At 34.4% G+C, this 16,634-nt stretch overlaps 1 protein-coding gene across 3 annotated transcripts in view; it reads right to left on the bottom strand.

The window, feature by feature from the left end:
* Positions 1–2,622: 2,622 nt before the first annotated feature.
* Positions 2,623–16,634, bottom strand: part of CASD1 (CAS1 domain containing 1) — a 48,332-nt gene continuing 34,320 nt past the window's right edge. For all 3 annotated transcript variants that reach the window (XM_036230357.1, XM_016160863.2, XM_036230358.1), the window contains 5 exons: positions 14,792–14,893; positions 13,342–13,482; positions 9,477–9,554; positions 5,724–5,816; positions 2,623–4,191 (listed from right to left, as the gene is read on the bottom strand). In XM_036230357.1, coding sequence (XP_036086250.1) covers positions 3,925–4,191; positions 5,724–5,816; positions 9,477–9,554; positions 13,342–13,482; positions 14,792–14,893 — 681 coding nt within the window. In that variant the 3' untranslated portion in view covers positions 2,623–3,924. The remainder of the gene's footprint in view (positions 4,192–5,723; positions 5,817–9,476; positions 9,555–13,341; positions 13,483–14,791; positions 14,894–16,634) is intronic.

Below are 16,634 nucleotides of genomic sequence, written 5' to 3'. Positions count from 1 at the left end.
CACTCCCAGTGCATGGACACTGTGCCGCCATAGCTGTGATGTCATCAAACTGGATAACAGAGGTCCCACCCAGAGGAGTCCCTGAAACCCCGCCTCCCTCAACTCGGGGCCCCACCCAAGCCACATCCAGGTTTGTCCTCAGTGAGCCAGATGTACCTTGCTGAGCAGCGCCTAGACTTGCACTGGAGGCAGCTGGCCTCAGTTTCTGGTGCGGCCTTTTGAGGTAACTGTAAGCACAGCATCTGTGGATTGCTTGACTAAATCTTGACAGGTGGCTCCAGAGGGGTAGACTCTTGGGCTAAATTTGGTCTGCAGTTGAACCCCTCTCAGGACTGTGACACTGGACACCTATGTCACAAATCCGTACTAATAAGACCAGGAGACTTAGGAGCTTTGCTTAGTACATAGAAACAGACACGAAAAGACAGACAAAATGGGAAGACAAAGCAGCGGAAACCATATGACAGAACAGAACAGAGATCCAGATATAATGGAGTCAAGTAATTTAACAGATGCAGAGTTCAAAAGACTGGTTATAAGGATGCTCAATGAACTTTTGGGAAATGTGGAGAACAACAAAGAAACAAAAAGCATAAAAATGGAAGTAGAAATTATAAAAAGGAACCAGTTTGAAATGGAGAACACATTATCTGAGATGAGAAGTATATTAAATGGAATAAACAAAATGAATAAAGAACAGGATCACATGCCCTATCTAGACAACAGGAATCAGGACACTAAAACAGAATGGCAATGAAAAAGAGGCCAAGACTATAAAAATAATTTAAGGAGAACATGGGACACTATTAAGGCTCCAAATATTTATCTGATCGGCGTTAAGTGAAGAAAATCAAGATGTTGAACAGATGTTTGAAGAAATAATGATGGAAAACTTCCCTAACCTGGTGAAGGAAATGGACATAAAACCCCAGGAAGCTCAGAGGATTCTAAAAATCAGGGATCCAAAGAGGCCCCACCAAGACACATTATAATTAAAATGCCAAAGGTTAAATACAAAGAAAAAAATTTTAAAAGCAGCAAGAGAAAAACAAATAATTACATATAAGGGAACACCCATACGACTGGCAGCTGATTTCTCAGGAGAGACTATGCAGGACAGAAGAGCTTGGCAAAAAATTTTCAAAAGAATTAAGACCCAGGATATACAACCAAGAATAATTTATCCAGCAAAGTTATCATTTAGAGTTGAAGGACAGATAAAGAGCTTCCCAGACAAAAATAAACTAAAGGAATTTATCACCACCAAGCCAGAATTACAGGAAATGTTGGAGGGACTTCTTTAAGAAGAAAAAATATGTATCAAAAACAGGAATAAAGAATGGTAACAACTACATTCCTATCAATAAGTACCAACCAAGGGATGGAGTGGCTAAAAGGATAAGAAAACAAGACCCCTACATATTCATAGGAAGAGAATGGAAGAAGATATTGCTGTGATGAACCTAGAGGGTATTTAAGTCAGATAGAGAAAGATAAACATTATATAATTTCAATTATATGCAGAATTTAAGGAATAAAAAGAACAAACTAATCAAAAACAGACACAATATAGTGGACAATTTGGTGACAGAAAAGAGGGGAGGAGGTATGAGGATTTGGGAGAATGGGGTGAAGGTTAAAAGAAGTACAAATTAGTAGTTGACGGATGGTCACGGGGAAGGGAAACATGACATGAGGAATGCAATTAGCATCACTACATTGGATAGGAGGAGGATCAGGGGAGGGAGGGAACAATTGGGGGTATCATTTTACTAACTATATAGATGTCTAACCAATGTGCTGTATACTTGAAACTAATTAAAATTTTTTAAAAATGGAGTCATGATATATATTTAAAAAAGGAAATCAAATATAATGTATTTTAATTACAAATGCATTATGTTTAACTATTTTATATAACTATACATAAAATAAAGCAGTGGAGCATATTAAATAAGAGCGTGATGAAGAAAAAGGGTTTACCAGTTAAGTTTTCAGCCTGAGTTCAAATAGGAGAGAAAACATATATTTACTTGGGTATCACTATTGGAGACAATTAGTACTTCCAAAAATCCAAAATACTGGTCATCTTTTCTTTTTCAATTGTTTCATCGGGAAGAATCTTTCTCAGGTGATAAAACTTACAAGCTAAATTAAAATGCACTCTACTCATTAGCAGGCCACACCAGTAAGAATAATGTGATCACAGTACTTGCAAGTTTTTGATTTATAACTATACGTATAAGGCTGCAATCTAGGAGGCAGAGCAATGAATCATTACAATTGTCTATCTGGGAAATGTCAAAGGATTAAGTAAGGGCAGAAAAGAGAAAAGGAAAGAACACACATTGCTATCTGAGAAATATTCCTCAATTAATAGGAACATATCGCTAGCACACAAATCCAGTGTTAAAAAAACAGTTAAATGTTACAGATCTTCGAGTATGACTACTAATAAACCGTAATGCTTAAACTTCCTGGGTAGAAAGGCAGAATATTTTTCAAAGCTCTGATAACTTAATTATTCCTTATTCAACTATTAGAGTGATCTACCTTTATATACAAAGAGTTTGAAAAACTAAATTTAAGTTGAGGAAATTAAGTAGACATTTGAACCAATCATTAATGGACCCAGCTTTTTTTTTTTATAAAAAGAACACATATAGTTTAATTGATACTTTTGCCAATACAAAAATAAGCATCCACAGAACGTTTATTTACTGTTTAAATTACTCCATATTTTCATATGCCATGAACAGAAAATATATTTTACCCCACACATAGTAAGAGCAAACAAGTGCAATCTTTCAAACATTAAAAGTCATAATCAAATCTGTACAACAGATAAATAAATTTATACCTTTAACAGTTAGCTTGTAACAAAACCAAACCAAACCAAACCAAAAACACATATTGCCCAAAGTCACCGGATTACTTCAAAATCACCGGTTTACTTAAAATTCTACTGATGGTCATATTTATCTCAGTCCTAAGAACTTGAATTTTCACTAGACTGCACAAGTTTAGATTGACAAATTTTTTTAAAAATAGGAGGGAGTAATAGGAAATACCGAAATGGTTATAAAGAGCTTTCCAAACATTGGAAATAGTGTACAAAAATTAATCAGTCAGGGGAAAACATATTAAGTGGATCCACAGGGTAACTGGTATTACACTAGTATAGCTTAAGGAAACAAGTGAATATTTGAATTGGAAAGAAAATTTGGCCTTTTTATAAAAAGAAGCAACAATAACATATGACAATGACAAAACCCTGTCATGGAGCCTAGAACAACGGTGAGACAAAGTGTACAAAGATTTAGGTTTGTGTACCTGAAAACCACAGTTAGAAAAAAAAATCATGGCAGAAAATATATAACATCAGAATATGAACACATATAAATTAAAGGCATACTGTTTAACATTCCACATCATTGCACATATGATAAGAAAACAATACTGCAGTCACTCATTCTTAAGAAAGTTTTCAATGAAATAGGAAGTTCCATGATGATACAGGTGTAGACAATCTTATTACCACAAATTTAGTAAATATCAAAACAGCGTGACGCTAAGCTAATTAAATTATCTCTATTTTTTTTTTTTACTGGAAAGGTAATTATTTCCCTGCCTTCATATGTTAACTTAAAATCATTTATAAATGGAAATACAGATCCAGTAGAAAAGACTTCACATGCAATGCTATACAATGCACTCTGCTTCACCAATTCTTTTCAATATTTCACATTGGATATGTACATTTCCTATATATACAACCACAAGTGTTCAACAGACATCACTGAGCTGTCCTCTCACCACGAATGTTTATTTACATATACAGTTATATCTCCAGATAGATATTTTTCTCTTCTTGGCAGACGTAAAGTTAGCTTGAAGAGTTTAAGTTTTTCAGAATCTTAGGACTTAATGTCTTAATTTATCTTGAATGGATGATAAAATGAGAAGTCCACAAAAAAAAGCAGCTATACATGCCAACCTTTTCAACAGAGATGAGTTATCTTTAGGAATAATAATCTGTGCAAGATCATTAGTGATCTGCGAAATTTCATGTGCCACGCAAACAAATATGAAAGTACTGACAATGATGTTAAGCGTAGGGTTTCCAGGTATGAGTACCAAGATACCCCTTGTGTCCGCCGCCAGCCATATGTGATATTGGCAAATAAACAGCTAGGAGGAAAAATATTTGAAATTAGATATGTACAGAGAGCCCATGAATATATAACAGTTTTTCCTAATTTAAACATTCGATAGCATAATTACATTAGCAGGTTTTCATTACTGGTTCTGAAAAGTCTACTGCAAAGTCTACTGTCTGAATTCCTATTTGCTGAAGCACTGCTTCAAAGTCTTCAAGAAAGGAACCACAAGAATCTTCTAACTTAATAAACATATCTTTGCATGACATACAAGACAGCCGACAAAATGATATCTAGACTCTGGTATTCAGACCCTAAATAATGACTGTGTGCATGCACGTGTGCACAACATGCCTGTGTTGTGCACACGTGCATAGGTACACGTGTCTACTACACATAGGTACACATGTGTCTATTACATGTGTACCTATGTGTATACAAATGTTTATATTTTTTAATATATTTTTATGTGAATATATATGAATAGGAAATGGCATGGTGTTTAAGACGTCCTCTTGTTTGCTATGCATGGCCAGACTAAGGTCTTGACCTACATTTGCAGGTTTCTAAAGAGTATTTCAGGTTCTACATGAGTTTACACAGTAAATACCACCACTAGTTCTTTTGATTGTGATTACAAGTGTGGTTCCTTCATCACACTGCTTCAAAATATCAGAGGTGAAATATGCTTAAGCTACTTCAACAAATATGGGGACTAAAACATTGCTATATACTTAATGGAAATGCAAAATATTAAATTCATTCAATTAAAGTTGATAAAATCTCTCATGCTTCAAATATTAAGAGATTGGCAAAATAATCTTTTGTCCACTGAATGGCCTGGTAAATCATTCATGATCAAGAATTTAAAATTCTATACAATTGCTCTTATAAACGAGACTTAAAGACAATTTAATAAATCTTATACTCTAAAATGTATCTTTTGATTAGAATTTTAATTCTATTGTTTTAAAATATTCTATTTTAAATAAAACTCTGAATACTCAGAATGTATTTCAAAATCTACTTTAAATTGATTTTGTGGATAATTTCAAATTAGGTATTACATGCAAAATGTAATGTTTTAAATTTTCCCCAAAATTTCTAATCATAGGGTGAAATTTATTTTGCTAAGCATCAATAACTTAAATTCCAGGAATATTATTTATGGAGATGAACAATAAATCAAAATTCCTCAGCTTGATTTCATTTATATCTACTTATAAACTTCACTTCTATTTATTTCATTTCTTTCTCTCCTGATCTCAGCATCTTGGTTGTGCTTGAAAGCTTAAGACAATATAAAGAATATTGTGAAAGTCATCTATGTCTGGTCATCTTAATAAGGCTTTAAAAATATTCTACAGTACTTTACTGTTTTTGAAAGTATTGAGTTTTTTCCCCTACAATTTCATAATAACGAAGCATTGCTAAAAAAATGCATGTTAAATTACATACATTTACACACGCACACACACATATATACACTCATACACACATACATGCATGCACACAATATAACACTTAGCTATGTAAGACAGAGCAAAATATTAATATACCAACCTCTAATGAAATTTTTCCAAACCAAGCAAAAAATGAACTATAAACAGAACGAGCATATCCAGGGATATTCCTTATTAGGATAAAGGCTAAAATCTAAAGAAAATCCAAAAGGGCACATATTAACAATCTATTTATTAAAAGCATTTTGTTTTCCTTCAAGTCATAACTTTATTCTTTATGTTCTTCAACTTGATACATACACAATGTTTTTTCCAATAGATAAAGTATTAGTAAGTTATTTTTGTTCTGGAGTCTATCCAAACTGGATTTCTCAACATGTGGTCTATATACTGCATATCAGTGTAGATATTAGGTGGTACAGGGCTAAACAGTTTTATGTTTATTGGAAAAAATATAAAACCCACTTTGAAGCCCTTTGTGTAGAAAGAGATGGTATCATATTTATGTGGCAAAATTTGCAAAATCTCATGATACAATTTTGCTTCTTCCAAAAAGTATCTGTGTGGTTGGCAGCCACCCCCAAACCCCCTTTACTCTCTTCAAAATCTTTCTTCCTTTGACAGCCATGTAAATAAGGAAAATGGCATGACTTTTAAGATGCCCTCATGCTTGCTCTGATGTCTTAAACTGCATTCGTATGTAATATATTTTCCCTCTGGATCTATTCTCTCCAAAAAGAATCTCCAACTTTTGGGCTCCTGGACTTCACCGTTCTCTCCTCCATACTTTTCTATCAGGTAGAACAATCTTGAATTTTCTAAACCTCCAATTCAGTGACACATCCAGTAACTAGTTTATCAAGAAAAGAACTCCCCTGAGAATTCATTTTCCTTATAAAGGAGCAAGAAACTGTTAAAAACAAACAAACAAATAAATAAACGTTTCCATTTTCACAAACACCTTTCAAAATGTTCTTTCATAAAAGAATTGAAAATTTATTTACACTTCAGAGAAAATCCCATATTCAGTGTTGATCACTGTAGGCATTTTGTCAAAGGATCAAGGTGGAGGTGTTTGAGATGCACAAAAAATGAGGGAATAAGAACTATGTGGAAACTCTACCACTCGGAAAGAAGAACAAACATGAACTATTCAGGTATAATCAAGTTGAATGATCCTCATTCATGGGCAACAGTATCAGACTCAAGTTTGAATTTAGCCTTTGCCTTTTATTAGTTCTGGGACTCACAGTGAGGTACTTTACTCCTTTGTCTTTTTCCTCACCTATACAAATGGGATTAGAATTTACTTTGAAAGGCTGATGTGAAAGTTAAATGAGAAAACAAATATGAGGTACTTATTACAGCATATGTTGTAAATCATTTAAAGAAACATATTAGGTAATTAATATTATGAGTGGTAAACCAAAATAAAGCCCTTAAACATGAAACCATTTAATGAGTTATTATAATTAAAGTATTGCTTAAATTGTAAAATGCTAGGGAGAAAAATGCTAGGAAGATGCATATACATACAAATCACTAGCTTGAGCATCAAAAATCTGGGAATAGTCTTAAGCACATCATGTTCCTTCTTTCTATCAGCAATCTACCAATTCCCAATGTGTATTTATTTCTTTAGCATATTCAAGTTTTGTTTTGTCATCTACTAAGGAAGCAATGGGATTAGGGCAGCAGAAAATCAAAGAAATAATAACCATGGAGAAAACAACTCTGGGGAGTCATTCTTATTACTTGAAATAGAAATAATAATGCTTAAAATTTGTTCTTATAACTTGCTGGGCACTAAGCTAAGCACTCAATATACATTATTTATGGTTAGTCACCTGGATGTTATTCTACAGCTAAGCCCTTCTGGAAATTCCTATCCAAACTGATAGGCAAACAAAAAGGTCAGAATTCAAGCACTGATATAGAAGCCTTTTGCTGGGTCAGCCTGGGAAAATACTTTCTAACAAGACACTAAGAACCTTGTATATGTTTAAAATCTTAAAGAAGCCCCCTCGGATAAGTACTCTAAGGATATATAATCATATATATAACTTTAATATAATTATATGCATGTATATAATTACATGCACATGTATTTATATAATCACAATGTCCTATACACACGCACATACCCACACACACACCTACACCTACATCTTCTGTTTGGCATCTGCAAATAAGAGCGAAAGGAAATAAGGATGTAACTTGTAACATTTGGGGCTACCAGAATACTCTCTGACTTTTACAATGGGGAAAAAGTGCTCTTGAAAAAAATAGCAAGCCAATAAAATAAGGGTTTGCTTTAATTTGTGCTCCAAGCCCATTCTTTCACTGTGCAATGGAGCAGCACAAAAAAAGTAACAAAGGAAATATGAGTATGTGGAGGGTAGTGATTGGGAAGGAATGTGATAAGGCTCAGGAGTGCTTATGTTAGTGTTATTCTATGTGCAGCCACTTTCTCCCTTAGCTCTCCTCACATTGTTCTGTGCTGGGACACTAAGAGTGGTGACACCTCCCTTCCACCACGTGAGCTACAGGAATGATATCAGATGTAATATGCAAAGAGTCATTGATAAGCACTAGTGTTGTCTGCAGAAGTCATAAAAAATGTTATATGATACAGTACAGTACTCAAAATTTCATCATCAATTGTGTTTGCAGAGTCGATCACGTGCTTGGTGCTGATTATACAGAGGTTTAAGAGTAATAAAACAGCCCTGCATTGAAGAGAATTTAAGACCTCAGAGAAGATCTTCCAGCAATTCTCCCTGCTCCTCTTTGCTGGGATACTCATTTTTCAGGCCTCAGCTTAGACACTAGTTTTTCCAGTGACCCTGCTGTGATATTGAGATGGGTTAGGAAGAAGTTCCATGTGTTTTCAAAGTGGTCTGCACTTCACCATCACTACATGAATCACAATGTACTATAATTAACTGCAACCACAGGTATCTCTGCAAAATGTAAATCTGATTTGAGTTGCCTCTAGCCTCTGCCTACCTTCCAGTCACTACCACACATTTCTCTAGACTCTGGCTCCCTGAACTCCAGTCCCGATGGCCTTCTATAAGTTTTTGGAGTGTGCTAATGCTCCTTTCCTTCACAGGACTTAAATTCTTGCTGTCTGCTTCGTCCTTCCATTCTCGGCTTAATTTTCTCAGAGAAATCATCCATGACTCCTGACCACCCTTATTCCAGCTCCAACTGGACATATCCACTCATGATATTCTCTGATTGCATCATGTACGTCTTTTAATAATTACATAGTAATTATATGATTATTATTCATAATAGAAGAATCTAGGCTCAATAGGGTAGGAACTATGACTGATTTGGTTAACACTGTATCATTCAACATATTATTTAGTACATACTAGGTATCAAATAGTCATTAAATGAATATGAAAATTTAATGAATTTATTAAATGAATGAATGAATGTTTATTGTTCTATATCTCTATTAGACTGTAAGTTCCATGATGGCAAGAGTTCTATCTTGTTTAACACTGAACATCTTTACACGTACCATGGTAATTAACACATAGTCGTTCGTTAATAACTATGATTAATTAAATGAAGAAATTTGAATAAATAAATAAAAACAAATATGAGATGTAAATTAACATTTTCTGAGTAAGTGACAAATATTGATCATTTCCATACATTTAATATAACAACCTTTACAAAAGATTTTAATATCCCTGTTACAGTAGAGGAAAGTAGGGTTTAGAAAGATTAAGTAATATACTTACATTTTATAGTTTGGTTTCAAATTTCTCTGCCACTAGAGACTGTGTTCTATCAAGAATTAAAAGAAAAAATTTCTCTAAATCAAGATAATTACCTGTACCACAGAAACAGATGGGTGGAGTTCATTGCACTCTGCTTTGTTTTTACAACTGCTAGCCCAAATGGAATAGGTCTAAAATGAAAAATATATAAATCAGTTCACAAAAACAGTTAAGCCTTTTTAAAGAGGTACATTCTTGTACATTTTTCAACAGTTTTACTTCTTTATAATATTATACTTCATTATGATATTTAAAAAGCTCCGGTAAAAATCTCCCAAAGGTTGGCTCATCACTTGTTTCAGTGTCTCAACTGCCCAAAACATAAGAAAGCAGTGAGGGGGGCTAGATCTATGCTTTTATGGAAACGGTAATCATAAAACAGGGATGGCTCTTCATGTCAAACTCCTTTTATTTTCTTTTCAAATTTAATAAAACTTTTAAAATTCCTATTTCACTGAGCTTTCAGTTATTCTTCATATTTAACTTATATATGTATTTATTTCCGAATTTATGTTCAATTAGAAAATTAAAAAGAATTTTAAGTAAAGATTTTATTTATTAAAAATAACTGATGGTCAAGATGGTGGAGTAGGTAAATACTGTGCTTGCCTCCTCCCATGACCACATCAAAATTAAATCTAAACTATAGAATAATGATGATTGAGAACTGCAATGAAGTCTAGCTGAACAGAAGTCCTATAACTGGAGACATACAGAAGAAGCCACCTTGAGACTAGAACGAAGGGCTGAGATACAGAATAGGCTGGTCCCACATCCAAGCATAGCAGTTAAAAACTGGGAGAGATATCTCAGCTGCAAAGGTCCTCCCTGAGGAGTGAGGGGTCCCTGCCCTACACCAGGCTCCCCATCCCAGGGTTCTAGTACCAGGAAGAGAAATCCCTTCAACTTCTGACTGTGAAAACTAGCAGATATTGTGGCTGAATGAGATGGAAGGTGGCTGGAGTTCCAGGTGCTCCTCTTAAAGGGCCTGAGTTGAGATAATTCACTGATGAACCCACTTTCTCAGAGCTCCAGCACTGGGGCAGCAGCGCTAAAGGCACCAGGGACATATTGGGAGGAAATGAATTGTCTGGCTTCAGGGCTTGAGGACTAGAGGGGCAGCTTTTTCCCAGACAGAAGTGCTGGCAGAATGTATTGTTTCTATGTTGAGCTCTCCTTCATCTCAGCGTGCAGATGTAGGCTGTCACCATATCTGAGTCTCCATCAATCTAGCTAATACTGTTCTCTCAGCTATGGTGATTCCTTGAGACCCCATTCCAACTTGTGGGCTCACCCAAGTGGCTTCTCTTGTCTTGACTTGGCTCATGCTGCAGACCTTCCTAAAATCTTATAGAGGTTCACAAACCCGAAACAAGCAGCATCTAGCCTCAGCATGTCCCATACCAATTGCTAAGCAGCCCCAAGCCTGGTTAGTGGCAGCTGGCCTAGGTTCGCAGTTACCTTCTCCAAGGCATCTCCAAGCCAAGCACGATGGCAACCATCTGCAAATCACTTTGTAGCTCATATCAAGTGGCCCCAGGAAGGGTACAGGCAATGGCTGATCTTGGCCAGCAATAAAGCCCCTCCCTAGAGGCCCCAGAACAAACACTACCAGTGGCTGGCTTTGGATTACACCAGAGCACCACCCAACCACCTCTACAAACACCACACCCCAAAGGAAGACTGGGCAGGCACCAGAGCACTGTGAAAGCTAATCCTTACTCCATAGGGTCAGACCCTGCACAACAGCTCCTCCACTGTAGTCACAACCAGTCCTCACAACCAATCAACCTGGGGGTCAATCCCACTGATGTGCCAACATCATTGAAGACTCAACTACAATAGGAGGACACACACAACCCACATAAGGAACACACCTGGAGCACCCAGCTGAGGTGACTATGGAGACATGCTACTGGGCTCCACAGCACACTTGCTACATAAGGCCACTCTACCAACTGGGAAGACATAGCAGCCCTACCTAAAACATAGAAACAAACACAGAGAGGCAGCCAAAATGAGGAGACAAAGAAACGTGTCCCAAATGAAAGAACAGAATAAAGCTCCAGAAAAAGAACCAAACGAAATGAAGCAATCTACCAGATGCAGAGTTCAAAACAGTAGTTATGAGGATTCTCAATAATTTCAGTGAGAACTTCAACAAAGAGGCAGAAAATAAAAAATGGAGACAGAAAACATAAAAAAGAACCAGTCAGAAATAAAGAATACATTAACTGAAGTGAGAATGCATTAGAGGAAATCAACAGTAGATTAGATGAAGCAGAGGACTGAATCAGTGATTTGGAAGATAAAGTAGCAGAAAACATCCAATTAGAACAGCAACAAGAAAAAAGAATTCAAAAATGTAAGGATAATTTAAGGCACCTCTGGGACGACATCAAGCATACCAACATTTGCATCATAGGGGTACCAGAAAGAAGAGAAAAAGCAAGAAATTGAAAACTCGTCTGAAGAAATAATAATCAAAACTTCCCTAACCTGGCGAATTAAATAGACATACAAGCCCAGGAAGCTCAGAGAGTCTCAAACAAGATGAACCTGAACAGGCTCGTACCAAGACACATCATAGTTAAAATGCCAAAGGTTAAAAACAAAGAGATAATCTTAAAAGCAACAAGAAAAAAACAGTTACCTATACACTCCCATAAGACTGTCAGTTGATTTCTCAACAGAAACTCTGTAAGCTGGAAAGGGACTGGCAAGAAATATTCAAAATGATGAAAATTAAGGACCTACAACCAAGACTTACTCTAGCCAGCAAAGCTATTTAAGAATCAAAGGATGGATAAAGAGCTTCCTGGATAAGAAAAAGCTAAAGGAGTTCATCAACACCAAACCAGCATTATAAGAATTGTTAAAGGGACTTCTTTAAGAAGAAGAAAAATGGTGATAACTATGTATCTATCAACAACTACTTTAAATGTAAGTGAATTAAATGATCCAATCAAAATACATAGGGTGCTGAATGGATAAGAAAACAAGACCCTTATATATGCTGCTTACAAGAGATCACTTCAGATGGAAAGACATACACAAACTGAAAGTAAAAGGATGGAAAAAGATTTTATGAAAATAGAAAAGAAAAAAAAAAAAAGCTGGGGTAGCAATACTTATACCAGACAAAATAGACTTTAAAACAAAAGCTATAACAGGAGACAAAGAAGGATCCAGTAATTCCACTTCTGGGTATTTATCCTTAGAAACTTGATACACTAATTCTAAAAGATATATGCATTCACGTGTTCACTACAGCATTATTTACAATAGCCAAGATATGGAAGCAACCTAAGTGTCCATGAATGGACAAATGGATAAAGAAGGGTTGGTACATATTACAATGGAATATTACTGAGCCATAAAAAAGAATGAAATCTTGCCATCTGCAACAACATGGATGGACCTAGAGTGGTATTATGCTGAATGAAACAAGTCAGACAGAAAAAAGACAAATATCATACGATTTCACTTATATATGAGATCTAAAGAATAAAATAAATAAACGAAAAAAACAGAAACAAACTCACAGATATAGAGAACATTTTGACAGCTACCAGATGAGAGGGGAATCAGTTAGATGGGCAAAAAAGGGGAAGGGATTAAGAAATATAAATTAGTAGTTACAAAATAGTCATGAGGATATAAAGTATAGCATAAGAAATATAGTCATCAATATTGTAATAACTATATATGGTGTCATCAGGTGGATACTAGATTTATCATTTAGCAAGTTATATAAATGTTTAACCACTATGCTGTGCACTTGAAACTAATGAATTATATGTCAACTGTAACTGAAAAATAAAAAATTATTTTAAAAAACAATTGATTAAATTTTTATCTAATTTTCTATACCATTTAGGATGTTGGAAATTTAGAAGATTACATTTTGAAACTTACCAAGAAAGAAACTACTGAAATAAACAACAGAACATTTGAAATTTTGTTTGAAAAAAGAGGTTCACCCTTTCCTTCAGAAAGTACTTGACGTTTCTGTAAAGCCAGATAAATGAAAGCAAACAACATTCCATGAAAGACTACCTGAAAAATAAGGAGAGAAAATTTGTTTTAAACAGCTACTGTCTAATAAGTAGCAAAAAATTTGGTAAATGAGAAAATATGTATATATAAAAGTGAATAGGTTAGAAGCTTAAAGGTTCAGAGTTTCTAGGACCTAAACTTTAAGAGTAAAACCTTGAGCAATGAAATAAAGCCCATGATCATTACAAATATAAGTAATAGATAGGCAAACATCTCTTCCAACAATATGATATAAGCTGGACCATTTGAGCAGTTTCAGAAGCAAGCGAAGAAATAAAACGATTAAAAATAATAATAAACTATTCCGAAGACACATGATAAAATTTAAATGTACTCAACCAAGATAAAACATTTTATATTGGTACTTTCAATCAAATAAAACAAATAACAATAACATTACCAAGATCGTACTTTTAAAAAAGGAGTATATGTACATAAGAGTGAAAACAGTATGGACCAGAAAGCATGTAAGCTTTCTTTTTAAACAAAGACAACATGAACTATCATTATCGTAGTAGACTGCTCTAATAAGAAAGTTGAGAATTTAAAATTACTTGATGTGTAGATTTAGCAAACTACACAGTAGTGTAGTTTATTGAAAAGTGCATAGGTATTGGAAACCAAGAATGGCACAGAATAGGCATTAAGAAAAACATTTGTTGAATGAAAAACGGAATGAGTGAAAGATGGAAGGAAAAGGGGAAAGAGTAAAGTGGGATATTTAATATTTATTCGGTGTCTATTATTTTCTAAACGCTGTGCTAGATATTTTATATTATGTTGGCCAGTTGAATCTTAACCATCCTTCAAGATTAAATTCATGGAATCACCCATGGAATCATCCATGACACTGCTATCTCTTCTTTGCATACTTCTGCCTCAAAACCCATACTGCACATTTTAACACCCAATAATAAGTAGTAAACTTGAGTTTTATACTAGATGGTAAGGCTCAGAGGCCTGGAGGCATGTCGTCTTTCTTTAATATATTCCTCATAACACCAACACTGGAGGATATACTGGGGCTCACTAAGTTTTGTGCTGAATGGCTGAAGTATGAAGAATTACCTACATCAAAATTATGACTCAAACAAAGGCCATTTTATAGTCAACACTTTTATAGTATTTTTCTGATTTACATACACATTCATACCCTTTCTCTGCTGTAAAAAAAAGTAGGAAGGACTACTCTGATTTACCAAATCAACATGTTTCCTTATTCTAAACCTAAATAACATATTAAACTTTTCCAAATAATTTTTAAGAAGTATAATTTGAAGTGGCAAAAGAGCACAAGGTAAATACATACGTAACGGTCTAACCTCCATCTGAACCACCATTCATAGACATTCCCTTTAAGTTCAAAACACTTGGACAATGGCCAAAGAGAAAAGATCTTCTCAAATGCACCCTGAGAAAAGGAATCCAGAAAATAATTACAATGGTAGAAGTCAACACTTGCTTTGGAATTCATTAGAAGTTAGGATTATATAAGACTACTCAATTTTTAGAGCCTATTTATTTCATTAAAAATATCATTTCATTTGAAATTCATTTCAAAATAAATTTATTATACTGATGCCTAATAAAGATGACTTAAAACTTTTTTGTTAACTTAACTTTCACTGTGCATGAAAGGCTTCTGTACTGAGACCAATTGTTTTTTAAAAAGCAAGCTGGTAATTAGGAAATTATTCCATTTAAAAATTTTAACCTAGTACACAAAACGGCTAACATTATACTGATAAAACACAAAAATACAAAAGGCTTCAGCCGATATGGTATCAATAACATAAAGAATGACGGCCAAAGTTAAAATACAGTTTTTCTTTTTCTAAATGTCCTTAATAGTCTATAATCATTTGAGTTAAAGAATTCTCTGAATTAGTCACCTTAATCAACCATACCCAAATGCCATTACTAGCTTTTGAAACAGTTTACAATTCAACTCTGGTCAAGTTAGTGAACTGTACCCTCTTATCAATCTGACAGCCTGGATAATCTGAGAATGCAGAGGCAGAAGTTTTGGGTACATTCCTGCACATTAATGAAGTCATTCAAAGAAAAGAACAAAAACCTCAATTTCCAAACTAAAGAATGAGGGCAAACTCTATTAAGGAAAGCTCCATTATTAGACTTAATGTCACAGAATAAGAAATATAACATCACAATTTTAAAAAGGCTAATAGAAGTAATTTAAAAAATGAAAACTATTATTTTTTAGGTAATACTGAATCCTTAGGTCAGAACTTTATTATTTTAATAAAATATAATATTCTCCATTAAAAAGCTTATAGCTTATTAAAAATAGGTTCTATCTATGCCTCAGAATATTAAGGATGATTCTTAACAAGATTTGTAATATAAAGTACTTATATATCATGTATATGTATCCATACGAAATGTAGAAATATAATAAGTATATAGCTATTAGATACGGATGATTTTATGTACCATATATATGATGTATTTATAACTGATGACATTATTTCTGATTAAACATTTGTTCCTAATGTGATCGATAAACAAGTATTTATTGAACACCCATTTTGTGACAGACACTGGGCAATACTAGACCATGTACTTTATTCTTGTCTAGTGGTCAACACTCCCCGAAGGCAGGGGAAACTTTCTCAGTCCCTCTGCTGAACCTCTGGTCCACCTTCCTTTCCCTCCCTCAGATGCAACACTGAGTACTAGTAATTTTAATGGATGATTGTTAAGGAGTTGTTGCAGTTACCTTTCTATTTCTTTATATATTTGCCTATTGTTTCTTTATTATTCTATATATCTCAGGCAAAACACCTTGGAGGTCAGGCAGAAATATAAATGCTTTATTTCTAAGTATAAAAATAAGTATAAGAGCCTACAAAACAAACAAGCAAAAAAAGAAAGCTTTATATACTTATACATACACACATATTGCTTACACGCTTACATGGCATTTGCACATGAGGAGGCCAGGTACAAGATAGAGTACTGGTGACAAAAGCAAATTGCAGAATACATCTCAACTATAGGCATTCAAATTAAGATATTTTGTTCTAAATATCATGCTTCCCAAATGATATGTCTGCTTAATGGACTGACCAGTAGATAGTAGCTGAAAAAATCTCAACCATCATGATATAGAGATAAAAGGCTAGAGATAA

The sequence above is a fragment of the Rousettus aegyptiacus genome, unplaced genomic scaffold, assembly GCF_014176215.1.
Source record: "Rousettus aegyptiacus isolate mRouAeg1 unplaced genomic scaffold, mRouAeg1.p scaffold_m13_p_13, whole genome shotgun sequence".
Classification (NCBI taxonomy): Eukaryota; Metazoa; Chordata; class Mammalia; order Chiroptera; family Pteropodidae; genus Rousettus; species Rousettus aegyptiacus.
This window is presented reverse-complemented; position numbering and strand designations above follow the sequence as displayed.